At 47.4% G+C, this 12,383-nt stretch overlaps 1 protein-coding gene across 1 annotated transcript in view; it reads right to left on the bottom strand.

The window, feature by feature from the left end:
* LOC134344349 (fibrocystin-L-like) overlaps nt 1-12,383 on the bottom strand; it is a 231,377-nt gene that overhangs the window by 165,760 nt on the left and 53,234 nt on the right. Inside the window, 9 exon segments of the mRNA XM_063044033.1 lie at nt 282-386; nt 535-677; nt 1,431-1,510; nt 4,802-4,959; nt 5,182-5,314; nt 6,501-6,622; nt 9,678-9,842; nt 11,048-11,167; nt 11,836-11,941. Of these exon segments, the coding sequence (XP_062900103.1) occupies nt 282-386; nt 535-677; nt 1,431-1,510; nt 4,802-4,959; nt 5,182-5,314; nt 6,501-6,622; nt 9,678-9,842; nt 11,048-11,167; nt 11,836-11,941 (1,132 nt within the window).

Here is a 12,383-nt window from a genome sequence, read left to right as displayed (position 1 = left end):
CCCCAATGGGTTGTCAGTCCAGGCGACCAGTGGGAGTAAACGTTATTAGGTTCTTGTAAATTAACTGCTGCAGAACTAAGGCAGATCAGTGGTGTCAACAGGACAAGTTATTAGAGTCAATGGAGTCAACAAGGCAGGCTAGTGGAGTTAAGATTTAGATCCGCCAAAACCTAATTGAATTACAGAATAGGGTGAAGGTGGAGTGACCTGTTGCACTGCTCCTAGTTAGAACATGGAGAGACGGTGGGCTAGACAGGAACCCTCGCGATGTTACTACATACTTGGATGGCTGCCATTGTTGGTGATGATGAAAGTTCTTCCAGTTGGACCAAGAACACACTCAATCACGTTGGGTGAAGCAAAGGTAACAGGACATTGAACGGAGCCTGTAAACATCAGCGATGCAGAACAGAACAAAACAATGAGATTAGGTTTTATCAGAACAGGGTTAAAGTGGAAATTCAGGTTAACAGAATAAAAACAGCCCGGTGAGAAGCTTTCACTGAGAAATAGAGCAGCTTCTCACAAACTTACCAAGCTGGACAGTGTTCTCTTCTGGGGTGGCACTGAAACCAGCCCCAGAGATGGTGATTGCTGTGCCCCCATAGAGTGAACCCAGCCGGGGTGTCATTCCTGTTACGCACAGGATGTACTTAATGGAAACATTTGTAACGTTACTGTGGAGAAAGATAAAGACCTTAAGACATAGCAGCAGAATTAGGCCATTTGGCCCTTTGAGTCTTTAAAGACAAAGGGGTAGTATTCATGTTTCATGTGTACTGGTGGTGGAGAGGAACAGTACCTGAATTCTGAAATTTGTTTCCACTGACATGGTACAACACACAATTACTCCTGCGTCACACATTCAATATTTTGCACCCCAGGGTGAGGTTCTACCTTGATTTGTGTGAAGGTGCTAATCCTGTGCTGTGTGAACCGCAAAAAGGCTCGTCACAAACACGCCAGTCTCAGTCAAAGTGTCAATCAGCACTTGGGAGAGGGGGTAATTTGTACTCAAAATTGGTGAAAATGAGTATAAAACCAAATGGAAGCATTCTGCTGGGATACAGAAGCCAGGTTCAGGAGGTTTCGAACCATTCTTGCTTGCGTCCTTGCAGCCAAAAGCTGTGATGAATTAGCTTATCTATAGTCGAGTGAAGGGTCTCATCCCTCTGAAGCGGGGCTGGATGTTGTTGGGAGGGGGGAATGTGAGAGATAGGGGAGACAGGAATTGCAGAGGCTGGGGATCTAGAGGATCAAGAAGATGGGAGGGGAGAGAGTGGGAAGGAAGGAAGTGTATGCAGGGATGGAGACGGAAGGTGAGAGTATGTGTTTGGGGTTGGAGATGATGGGGATTCTAAATGCACCGTGTGTAGAATGTGTCTGATATTTTGCTTATCTCCTACAGAGAATCCGAAGGCCTGACCTACCTGTCAGGGGCATGTGTCTGTACGGTGTACACTGCGGGGGGCAGGCTGGGCAGCCGGCAGGTGATGTTGTTGGTCCACCACTGGAGGATCGGACACTCAGAGTTCCCAATGAATACACGACTGGCTCCAGATCGGTTGCCCATGGATCGTCAAACTAGAACCACCTATCAAGGCAATTATTAATGTGGTTAGGCTGCTCTTTTTCACCTGGTTCAAAGGTGATCAGTCCATCAGCGACCCCTGAGATCACTGCACCTATTGACCGCAGTTTGATGTCTTCCTTCCGCAGTCTCCTGGCCTGATCCCCTTTTCCTCCCAGACCCCCAAGCCTATCCCAGTTTGATGTCTTCTTTCCGCAGTCTCCTGGCCTGCTCCCTTCTTCCTCCCAGACCCCCAAGCCTATCCCAGTTTGATGTCTTCTTTCTGCAGTCTCCTGGCCTGCTCCCTTCTTCCTCCCAGACCCCCAAGCCTATCCCAGTTTGATGTCTTCCTTCCGCAGTCTCCTGGCCTGATCCCCTTTTCCTCCCAGACCCCCAAGCCTATCCCAGTTTGATGTCTTCTTTCCGCAGTCTCCTGGCCTGCTCCCTTCTTCCTCCCAGACCTCTGACCCTATCCCAGGCCCCTCACTTTGATTTATTTCATTTAGTGATACAGCATGGTGTCTTTCTGACCACCGATCTGCGCCTCCCAGCAACCCACTGATGTAACCCCTAGCCTAATCACAGGACGACTTACAACAACCGGCTAGCCTTCGAACCGATATGTCTTTGGACTGTGAGGGAACGGAGTACGCGGAGGAAACCCACATGCACACGTACAAACTTTCTAACAGAGGGCACTGGAATTGAACTCTGAACTCTGACACCGAGGTGTAATAGTGGCACCCTATTAGAGTTAAGATGGCGCTAAACAGCGACTCCTTTACTTGCATCTTTGCAAACAGCTCTATTTCCATCTTTAATATCTTTATTTTTCCCTTTCAGGGTTCTTTTGAAGACCCTGACCTGGAGTTACACGCAGACTTCAGCACTTTGCGGGAATTGGACCCATTCTCAGGGTTTCAGGACCGGCCGATGTTTGGCAAGCCAAGTGTTTGGCCTGAGAGGCGGCCTACTGTTTGGAAGCCTAAGATCTTGGGGACGGGCGGATCGAGGGTGGGTGTCACGGCAGGAGACTCGTGTGTCATCAGGGAGATTGGAAAATCTTTCGCTGTGGGCCCGAAGACCTGAGATTTTTGTGATCTTCGGGCACAGAGCTTGAAAAAGAGATAAAATGGACTTTTTAACATCGTAAACCAGTGGGTTGTTGTTATGTCTCCCGCTCACTGTGAAAATGGGGGTCACCTCCCTCTTCCTTATTAGGGAGAGAGAGAACCTGTGGGTTGCCGAATGCCAAATGAAATGTGCTAGTCTTTGGGATAACTGCAAGGGCTGTCTTTGCTATCGCTCAGCTCACACTTGTGCTCGGTAACGGGTGCACTTTTTTTTTGCTGGAGGAGGGGGGATTCGTTGCCTTGCTGCCACTTACGCGCGGAGGGGGGAACTGGGGGAGACTCTGGAGTTCTCACATTTAACTTTGGTTCATTCTTTGGAGCATTTCTCTGTTTTCATGGATGTTTTGCAAAGAAAAAGCATTTCAGGATGTATATTGTATACATTTCTCTGACATTAAATTGAGGCTTTGAACCCTACTCCTGGCTTTCTGCTCTCACCTCAACCTCCCACTCTGCAGCCTCCCGCCCTCGGCTCCTTGCTCCCTCTTAAGGTAAAAACTCAAATTCATTGGAGAGCAGACAAAATTGATTGCAAGCATGAGTCATGGGATACAGAATAGAGAGAGGACATTTGGCCCATCCACACGATCCTCGCACAGAGAGAGGACCTTTGGCCCATCCACACTATCCTCACTTGTCTGCATTAGGACAATACACAAATATGCCTCGCCCACTTAACTCTGTGCTTGACTGCCTCTTAAACGTCTTATTCCTCAGCCTCCTCTGGTAGCAAATTCCCGATAGCAACCACAGTAAATCTGTGCAAAACAAATATACCCATCAAATCCCCTTTAAATCTCCTTCCTCTCAACTTCAATCCACACCTCTTGTTTTTGATATCCCTACCATGGGAAAATGACCATCTGCCCTACCTCCTTCCCCTACCTTCTACCTCCTACCTAAGATCCACAAACCGGACTATCCGGATAGGCCTATTGTTTCTGCTTGCTCCTGCCAACTGAACTCGTGTCCACATACCTTGATTCCATTTTGTCCCCCTTGGTTCACGTCCTTCCTACCTACATCCATGACACTTCACACGTTCTCAATCACTTCAAGCACTTTAAGTTCTCTGGCCCTGATTGCCTAATGTTCATGATGGACATCCAGTCCCTATGCACTCTATCCCCCATTAGAAAGACCTTAAAACTCCCCGCTTCTCTCTGTACAACAGTCTCACAAGTTCCCCTCCACCACCACCCTCCTCTGTCTGCCAGAACTGGTTCTCACGTTCAACAATTTCCCTTTTGGCTCCTCTCAATTTCTCCAAACCCAAGGTATAGCCGTGGGCACCTGCATGGCCCCAGCTATGCCTGCCTTTTTGTTGGCTTTGTGAAACAGTCCATGTTCCAAGTCTACACTGGTAATGCTCCCCAATTCTTTCTAAGGTACATTGACAACTGCATTGGTGTTGCTTCCTGCACCCATGCAGAGTTCATCAATTTCGTCAACTTTTCCCTCAACTTCACCCAGCCCTTAAATTTACTTGGTGCATCTCTGAGATCCCTCTTCCTTTTCTTGATCATCTCAGGAGACAGACTATTTATTGATATCTTTTATAAACTTACTGATTCTCACAGCTATCTTGACTATACCTCCTCCCATCCTGTCACTTGTAAAAATGCAATTCCCCTTTCTTTGTTCCTCTGTCTCCACGGCATCTGTTCTCAGGATGAGGTTTTCCATTCTAGAACATCTGAGATGTCCTCGTCCTTGAAAGAATGGGGTTTCCACACCACCATCAGTGGTGCTCTTGCCCACATCTCTTCCATTTCCCACACATCTGTCCTGAACCCATCGTCCTCCTGCCGTAACAGGGATAAGGTTCCTCTTGTCCTTACCTAGTCACCCACAAGCCTCTGTATCCAGCACACCATTCGCTGTAACATCTGCCACCTGCAATGGGTCCCTACCACGAAGCACAACATCCTCTTCCCTACCACTCTCTGTTTTCCATAGGGACTTCTCTCTACATGTCTCCCTCTTTCCTCCCTCCTGGCATTACTGAACCCTGCAAGTGGAGCAAGTGCCACATCTACCCCTACAGCAGTCACCTGCTTATTCCCATCTTGCAGTATTCTTTGTGTGTGTTAACTACCCGATCCATGCCTTTCACCAGCTCATACACCTTTGTCAAATCAGCCCACTTCTTCCTTTGCTCCAGGGAAAACAAGGCCCGCCTATCCCGTCTTTCCCCATAACGAAAGTCCTCCAGTCGAGGTAACAACCTCCTGAAGACACAAAAGGCTGCGGATGCTGGAATGTGAAGGAACAATCTGCCGGGGGGGACTCAGTGGGTCAAGCAGCATCTGTGGGGATGGGAGAATTGTTGATCGTTCGGGTGAAGACACTGCCTCAGGCCACACTCTTCATTACTGAATGCCCTGGTGATTCTCCTCTGCCACCTCTTCAGAGCTCCTGAAACATTTAAGGCCAGCCACCGACAGACCTCGGACCCTATGCAAGTGACAGACGTACCTGCCACACTGCTCGCTGTGGGAGTTACTTTCAAGATTGCCGGCATTTTCACCTCGGTGTAAGTGAAATTGAAGGGCAACGTGCTATGTGTTTCATCGGTGAACACAGAGATATTGGCCACTCCAGCCGCTGCCTGCAGAGAAAAAGGAAGGAAAGGGAATTAAAAGCTCTCTCGTCATTTTCTCCGAGCAGATGAAATGTAATCAAAATGGCAAGTTTAGTAAGCTCCAATAAAACCCTGAATAACTTCAACTACCACACGAAGTCATGTTGCATTATAATTAACATGAAGCCTACACCAGGAAATTTGATCCTAGGATTAGTGCTGGCACCTAATTTGAAACCCGGGCTGTGCGCATTAGTCAGTCTACCTGGTAATTGTTCTCATGAATCTTACATAAGGTTAGTGGAACTCCAGCAGAACCTGTAATTCACACTATTAAATATTTATAACTCCTCTGAGCATGCTTTCAGGGATTGTGTGTTCGGGTGAAGTTAAGGACCAGCAGATGGCTTGTGACTGCAATTTATGACATCCAACGGAATTAGTTCCCCTTGCAGCTCCCCACGAGAGCTAACATTTATTATGCCTCGACACAATTATATCATTCCAGACATTTTCTAACAGGGCTGAAACTAGCTATTACAGAGAGTCATCCTGAGATGACGGGGCTCTTTATCCAAGGCATTCTCTGTCCTTGTGTAACACTGAGTGAATGCCAGGTAAATGTCAGTGTGAAATTCCACGTACGCCCGTTACAGGAAGTAGAGCTACTAGGACTCGATGTTTCAACCCCTATGGTAAATTGGCACTCTTGATGTTGGCAGTGGGTTTGGAGTGGTGACAAGGAGGGAGGGTAGGCACGTCATTGGGGTCATCAGGTGGGCACCCTCCTTCTTTGACGTTTCGTTGATAAGTGGAGTATCCCCCAAAAATAAATGGGTTCATTTCATTGCTAAAATCGCAATCATTCGATATAATTACATAGACAGGAATGTGTCTATTGTGTTCCAGAATGACATCAATAAATTACAGTCAGATATGCACTCTTAGTAAGTGAAAGGATGTAAACAATGGGGATGCTATATCTGCATCCCAGTGGGATTGTGAACTGGCAAGGTTGCTCTATTTGGAGAAGGGATGCTGTAGGGGCTTGGAGCCGGTTTACACACAACATTCACTTGTACATAGCAGGCGAGGGGGAAAGGGGAGCAGGCATAGTGAGACTCAGAAGCCAGTCACACTCCAGCACACACATATTCCTCCACTCAATCCAGACCCACTCCTCCACTGCCTCCAGGGGCCACGGACCACTCACAGCCGGCGTACTGCAGGTCATCTCACTGGGGCTCAGCGTGAGGAGGCGGCAGGGCTTCTTTCCGACGAGAACTGTTGCACCGGGAGGGAAACCGGAGCCGGATATCGTCAGGACGGTCCCACCTGGAGCAGAAACAGAAAGGCCAGCAGAGTTGATGATAGCCTGGGCTCAAATACCAGTGCTGCCACTCACGGCCCATCCAGGGGTTGGTGCTGTAGGGAGCAGTCAGCCCTTTGAGCTATCCTGTCATCGTACTGGACCCACTCCAGTGATCCACTCTCCGGCTGTGTTCCAATCTCCACACGTAACAAACAAATTACCAACCTAACACCCAGACATGCATCACTCTGACCCTCAGCCCCCATTAATTAACCATCACTTCGGGACTGTCCAGATGTCCACCACCTCGGAGTGAAGGCCAACACTGAGAAGGGTCTGCAGTGGAAAGAGTGAGCTGCCTCATGTGCCTGGGGGTGGGTGAGAACTTCAGAGCATCTGTCTTTGTCAGCCATGAAGATGGCACATCAGCATCTCCACTTCCTTAGAGGTTTCATTGGCATTGGAACTGGTTCCTTATTGTCCACTTGCCGGGATGCAGCGAGCAGCTTTTCTCGCACACTGTTCATACAGACACATTCATTGCACAGTGTGTTGTAAACAAGGTAATTGAATGACAATGCTGAGTAAAAAGATAGGGAGGGAGTGCAGTGCGGGCGGACAATAAGGTGTAGGCTCATAATGAGGTAGCTTGTGAGGTCAGGTTTCTCATTTAAAGTTTACCAGGGAACTAATTAAAACTTTTATAACAGCAGGGTAGACCTGTCCTTGAGTCCGGTGTTACGTGCTTCCAGGCTTTTACATCTATTTTCCAATGGAAGGGGAAAATGAAAATGGCTGGGGTGGGTGGGTCTTTGATTAAGTTGACTGCTTTACTGAGGCAGAGAGAAGTGTGGATATGGAGGGCTTCCATGATGCACTCAGCTGTGTCCACAACTCTCTGTGGTCACTTGCAGAGTAGTTGCCACACCAAGACATTAATCATCCAGAACTTGAATTGATCTGTATGAATAGTGTGCAAGAAAAGCTGCTCACAGTATCTCAGTACATGGACAATAAGGAACCAACTCCAATGCCAATGAGACTTTCTATGGCGCGTCAATAGAAATTTGTAAGGGTCGACAGGGACGTGCCAAATTTCTTTAGCCTTCTAAGGAATTAGAGGCATTAGAGAGCTTTCTTGGCTGTGGTGTCTACATGGTTAGATCAGGACAGGCAATTGGTAATGTTTACTCCTTGAAACATGAAGCTCTCAACCCTCTCAACTTCAATGGAGACAGGAGCACATGCACCACCCCTTTTCCTAAAGTCAATGACCACTTCTTTAGTTTTTCTGACATTAAGGGAAATGTTGCTTAAGGAGATCCAGTTGTCGTTGAGGACTCTGACAAAATGTACAGTGGAAAGCATTCTGACTGGCTGTACCACAGCTTGGCATGGGTACTCCAATGTACAGGAATGCAAGAGGCTACAGAGAGTGGTGGACACGACCAGTTCAACCATTGGTACAGATCTCCCCACCAACAGGAACATCTGCAAGAGCCAATGTCTCAGAGAGGCACCATCCAGACCACGCCCTCTTCTCAATGCTGCCATCAGGCAGAAGGTACAACAGCCTGAAGACTCACACATGATAGTTGAACAATAGCTTCTTCCTCACCACCATCTGTTTCTCGAACCAACTTGAAAAACCCTAACACTAGCTCGGTCTATATTTCTTTCTTCTCTGCCTCAGTCTTACACAAGTGTGATTGTTTATTATATCATTAAGTTATGTGTATAATTTATGTTAACTTCTGTTTGCTGTGTTTATAATGTTCTGCAAAAGCTAATTTTCACAGCATTTATACACCTGGGTTTGTATGCCATGGAGATAAAGTTAAACTTGATCTTAGTCTTCTCTGACATCAGTGTGAGTAACCCCAGGCTGGAGTTGATGGGACAGGCTGCACATCAAAGCACTAAGATCACATCTTTCTCTGCACAGTGAGTTTGCTATACTGTGGTGTTGTCTGCAGAGTTCACTTGAGATCTGGAGGCCAGTAATGACTCTGTAAAGGACAGGTCTTTGTGAGCTTTATTCATGATTGGGAAAACAATCTACATGTTTAAAAAAATCACTTTTTTGGGTCAGGGCCTGGGCCTCAGTGGATAAGACCCATTAATGGCAGTTATTCAAGTGGAGGAACCAGTAGCCACACACAGGTTAGGCTAGGTACAGGCATCTGTAGTCATTGACAGGACAGGCAGATACAGACATCCAGGAGTCATAGAAAGACCAACACTCTGATTGTACCTTTCTGCTGCCTGTAATTAATCACCTGTACCCTGTACACCTAAATCCACAATTAAAAAGGCCATCCATTTAAAGCACATTTACTACAGTAGAATCTGAGGCAGGGTCTCAACACAAAACTTTGACAATGCATTTCCCAACTCTCACCCCCACAGATGCTGCTCAACCTTCCGAGTTCCTCGTTTTTGTATTCAATAAAATGTTAATGGATGAGTAAATATTAGCTTGAGTGAAACTGGTTGTATACAGCAAGACAACACTGAGGTTTCTGAAGTTCATCCTCTGGAAGATTTATTACAACGTCTAGCATGGTTTGATCCTTGGCACACTCGGTAACTACATGTATCACACACTAAATGCTGGAGAGCCTCCATGGGCGAGGCAGCACCTCTAGAGGGAAATAGACCGTTGACTTTATAGGTTGAGATGAAAGGTCCCTATCCAAGACATCAATTGTCCACTTTTTGGCTATTTGTTGCAAGTTTAGCCACCTTGTTAAACTGCTGCTCTGTTTCACAGTGAAATCTGATGCCCAAGTGAGAGCAACTCGTGTACTTGTTATCTTAGAATTATGCCTCAATCAGAATGAAATAAAAAGCTCGTGTTATCGAAATTTTTACACAAAAGCTGCCAGATGCCATATATACTTCCAGCAAGTCCAATGAAAACAGGTGAACCTCACACAAAATGTAGTCCGCTGGAAACTTCAAACTCAATATTAATAATTTTTGGTCAACTTAAGTAGCTGTGCACCACTCATGCAGAGGTATAAGTATTGATGAACAGTGAATTAATTGGCTGCTCATTTATTTTACTGTCACTACCTTCAGCACTGCCTGTGGAAGGGGAAATGCCGGCTACCTCCAGCTCATAGGTGAAAGTGAATGTCTGGTTGCCTGAGTGCTTTGCCAAGCCAAGTGCGGTGATGTAGACAGTAACTGGAGCCACTGTGATGTTGGGTGGCCCGATCAGACAGGTCATTTCAGTACCTGATGGTAAAACAAAAGAGAAATCAGGTCATCAAAATCAATCAACAAGAGGTGATTCTTCCCATTACTATAACCCTCCAGAGTGAATTCAAGTGCTACTCCAGCTATTTAATTGCCCAGTCTGATTTCCAACACTACTGCCCCCTTAGCACCTTCCTCTGAGCTGTCTCTCGCTTGTCTTCTAGCCTGTCACAGAACTCCCCTTGTGCTCTTCCCTAACTTCTTTCTCTGCATGTTAATCTCCAATTTAGCTCTAGTTCTGATGAGAAGTTATTGACGTGAAACGGTAATTCTCTGTCTCAGCAGACACCCTGTCTGGTCTGCAAGCATTCCCAACATTTTCTGGCTTCACTTCAGATTTACAGAAAGTGCAGGACTTTGCTTTCATGTTTGAATAAGCCACAAGTCTCTATTAATACCCACAATGCGTCTTGGGATCGCATCGTATCTGGCTTAGCCTCTCTGGTATGTTTTGCTCAGTTGCAATCCCTGTATATTCACTGTTTGTTGATGAAGTGTGCTGTCATACCACATAAAAAGTCACTTGTTTAAGTCATGAACCAATTATAAAAGGACCTCCAAGAATGGCTGAATAAGTGAGTTGAAGAGCATCACCAACCTGTCCAGTGACCCACTCCACAATTCCAAACCCAAACGATCCACTCCTCAGCCCCAGTAATCCACCTGCCTGATCCCATACCCAAAGATCCACCCCTCAGTCACAGCGATCCACTCCCAATCCAGGTGATCCACTTGCCCAATCCCAAACCCAATAACGTACTCCTCAATCCCAGTGTTCCGCTCACCTGATCCTGAGCTCACCAATACACACAGAGGGGGAGTGGGGGAACACTGTTACTCACAGGCCGAGTGTGAATGGTGTGATCTGCCACAGGGAGAGTCAGGGACAATCACACCTTCAATGGGAATTTGAAAACATTTGGGGTTCAATGAGATGCAGACAGCATGGGGGCATGGGATCACTAAAGGCAGCTGACTGATGGAAATGTGGCCTCTTCCTGTGCTTCTAAAGAAACCCAGGAACAATTCCTTCCAGAGCTGCCTAGAGTTTACCATCCCAGACTTGCAGCTGTCCCACAGGAGGAAGGATCCACTGTACCGACTCCTGTATGTGGTGAGACACCAGTTCCAGGATTTACCCCCACTCACCCCAGTGGTTTCATTAGCTTTAAGCACCAGCTCACCAGTCAGTCCTGTGATTGGACATTCGGCTCCTCCAACCAGAACGCGGGTGGTGTCAGTCTTTGAACTGTTGGCGAATCGGAAGCCTGATATAGTCAGGACTGTGCCTGAAACAGAGGAACCTGTGGGAGCAAAGGGCAAAATTACTCTTTGGTCACAGTCACTGCAGGCTTGAGGGGGCCGTACTGAGGGTTGTGCCCACGGTGGAAAGCGATGAACCTGGAGCTGGAACATAATAAGAGGAAACACGACAGGAGTAGTCTATTCAGCCCCCAAGTCTGCTCCAGTGATCTGGTCATGACTGCAATGCCAGTCTCCCCTCACAGTCCCCCAGAACATCAGTCACTGGCCCCTCCTCCGCTGTTCTCTGGGCAGAGGATTCACAACCCTTTTGAGACGAGAAATTCCACCTCCTCTCCAGCTGAAATAGGTGATTTCTTCTGCTGAAATCCTGCCCCTAGTTCGAGAGGCACAGGGCCGAATGGCCTGTGCTGTGCTGTACCGTTCCATGTCCTGTATGCTCATCACACAGAGTAGGGCCGAAATCTGGGGTAACCCACTGGGACAGGTGCAAGAGGCAGATTATTGATCAGAAAAGGTGTTAGTGCTGTGAAACAATAGCGGTATCCGACAGATTAGCCATGGTTTAATTGAGTGGTGGAATCTACAGGGGAAAATTGGCCTCTCCCACCCCCATCCCTTATGGCAGTCACCAGTGTTTTAAGGGTACACCTGCTGCGAGTAGCTCAGACACAACAGGCCTTTGGACAGTCCCTGAATTTACACATACCTCTGCTGGGGCTGATGCCTGTAATGACGGGGGTTTTCGCAGAAGTCCATCTGTATCCACAATCTCCAGAGCATTTGCTGGGAATGCTGTTGATGAAAACTTGAACCTGTGGGGAAGGAAAGGACATGAACGACCAGGTGGTCCTGATAGTTTGCGTCACTGCACAGTGAAGCTCACAGGCGCCCAGTTGTTGTGAAGAGACACAAGAGATTCTGCAGATGCTGGGAACCTTGAGCAAAACACTCAAAGTGCCGCAGGAACTCAGACTCTATGCAGGAAAATAAACAAGTGACGGTTCAGGCCAAAACTCTTCATCGACTGTTTATTAACCTCCAGAGATGCTACCTGGCCTGCTGAGATCCTCCAGGAATTTCTGTGTGTTAGTTGTTATGAAGCTGGCATTCCTGTGGGGCAGCTGCGTTCACCACTGACTCACACTGTGACGGTGAGCACTGCTGTCTCACAGCTCAGACACTTGGGTCTGATCCCGACCTCTGGTGGTGCCTGTGTGGAGATTACAAGTTCTCCCTGAGTTTTCCTCTAGGTGC

This window comes from Mobula hypostoma, chromosome 1, assembly GCF_963921235.1.
Source record: "Mobula hypostoma chromosome 1, sMobHyp1.1, whole genome shotgun sequence".
In the NCBI taxonomy this organism is placed as follows: Eukaryota; Metazoa; Chordata; class Chondrichthyes; order Myliobatiformes; family Myliobatidae; genus Mobula; species Mobula hypostoma.
Note: the sequence above shows the minus strand (reverse complement) of the source record. Positions and strands in the feature narration are given on the sequence as shown.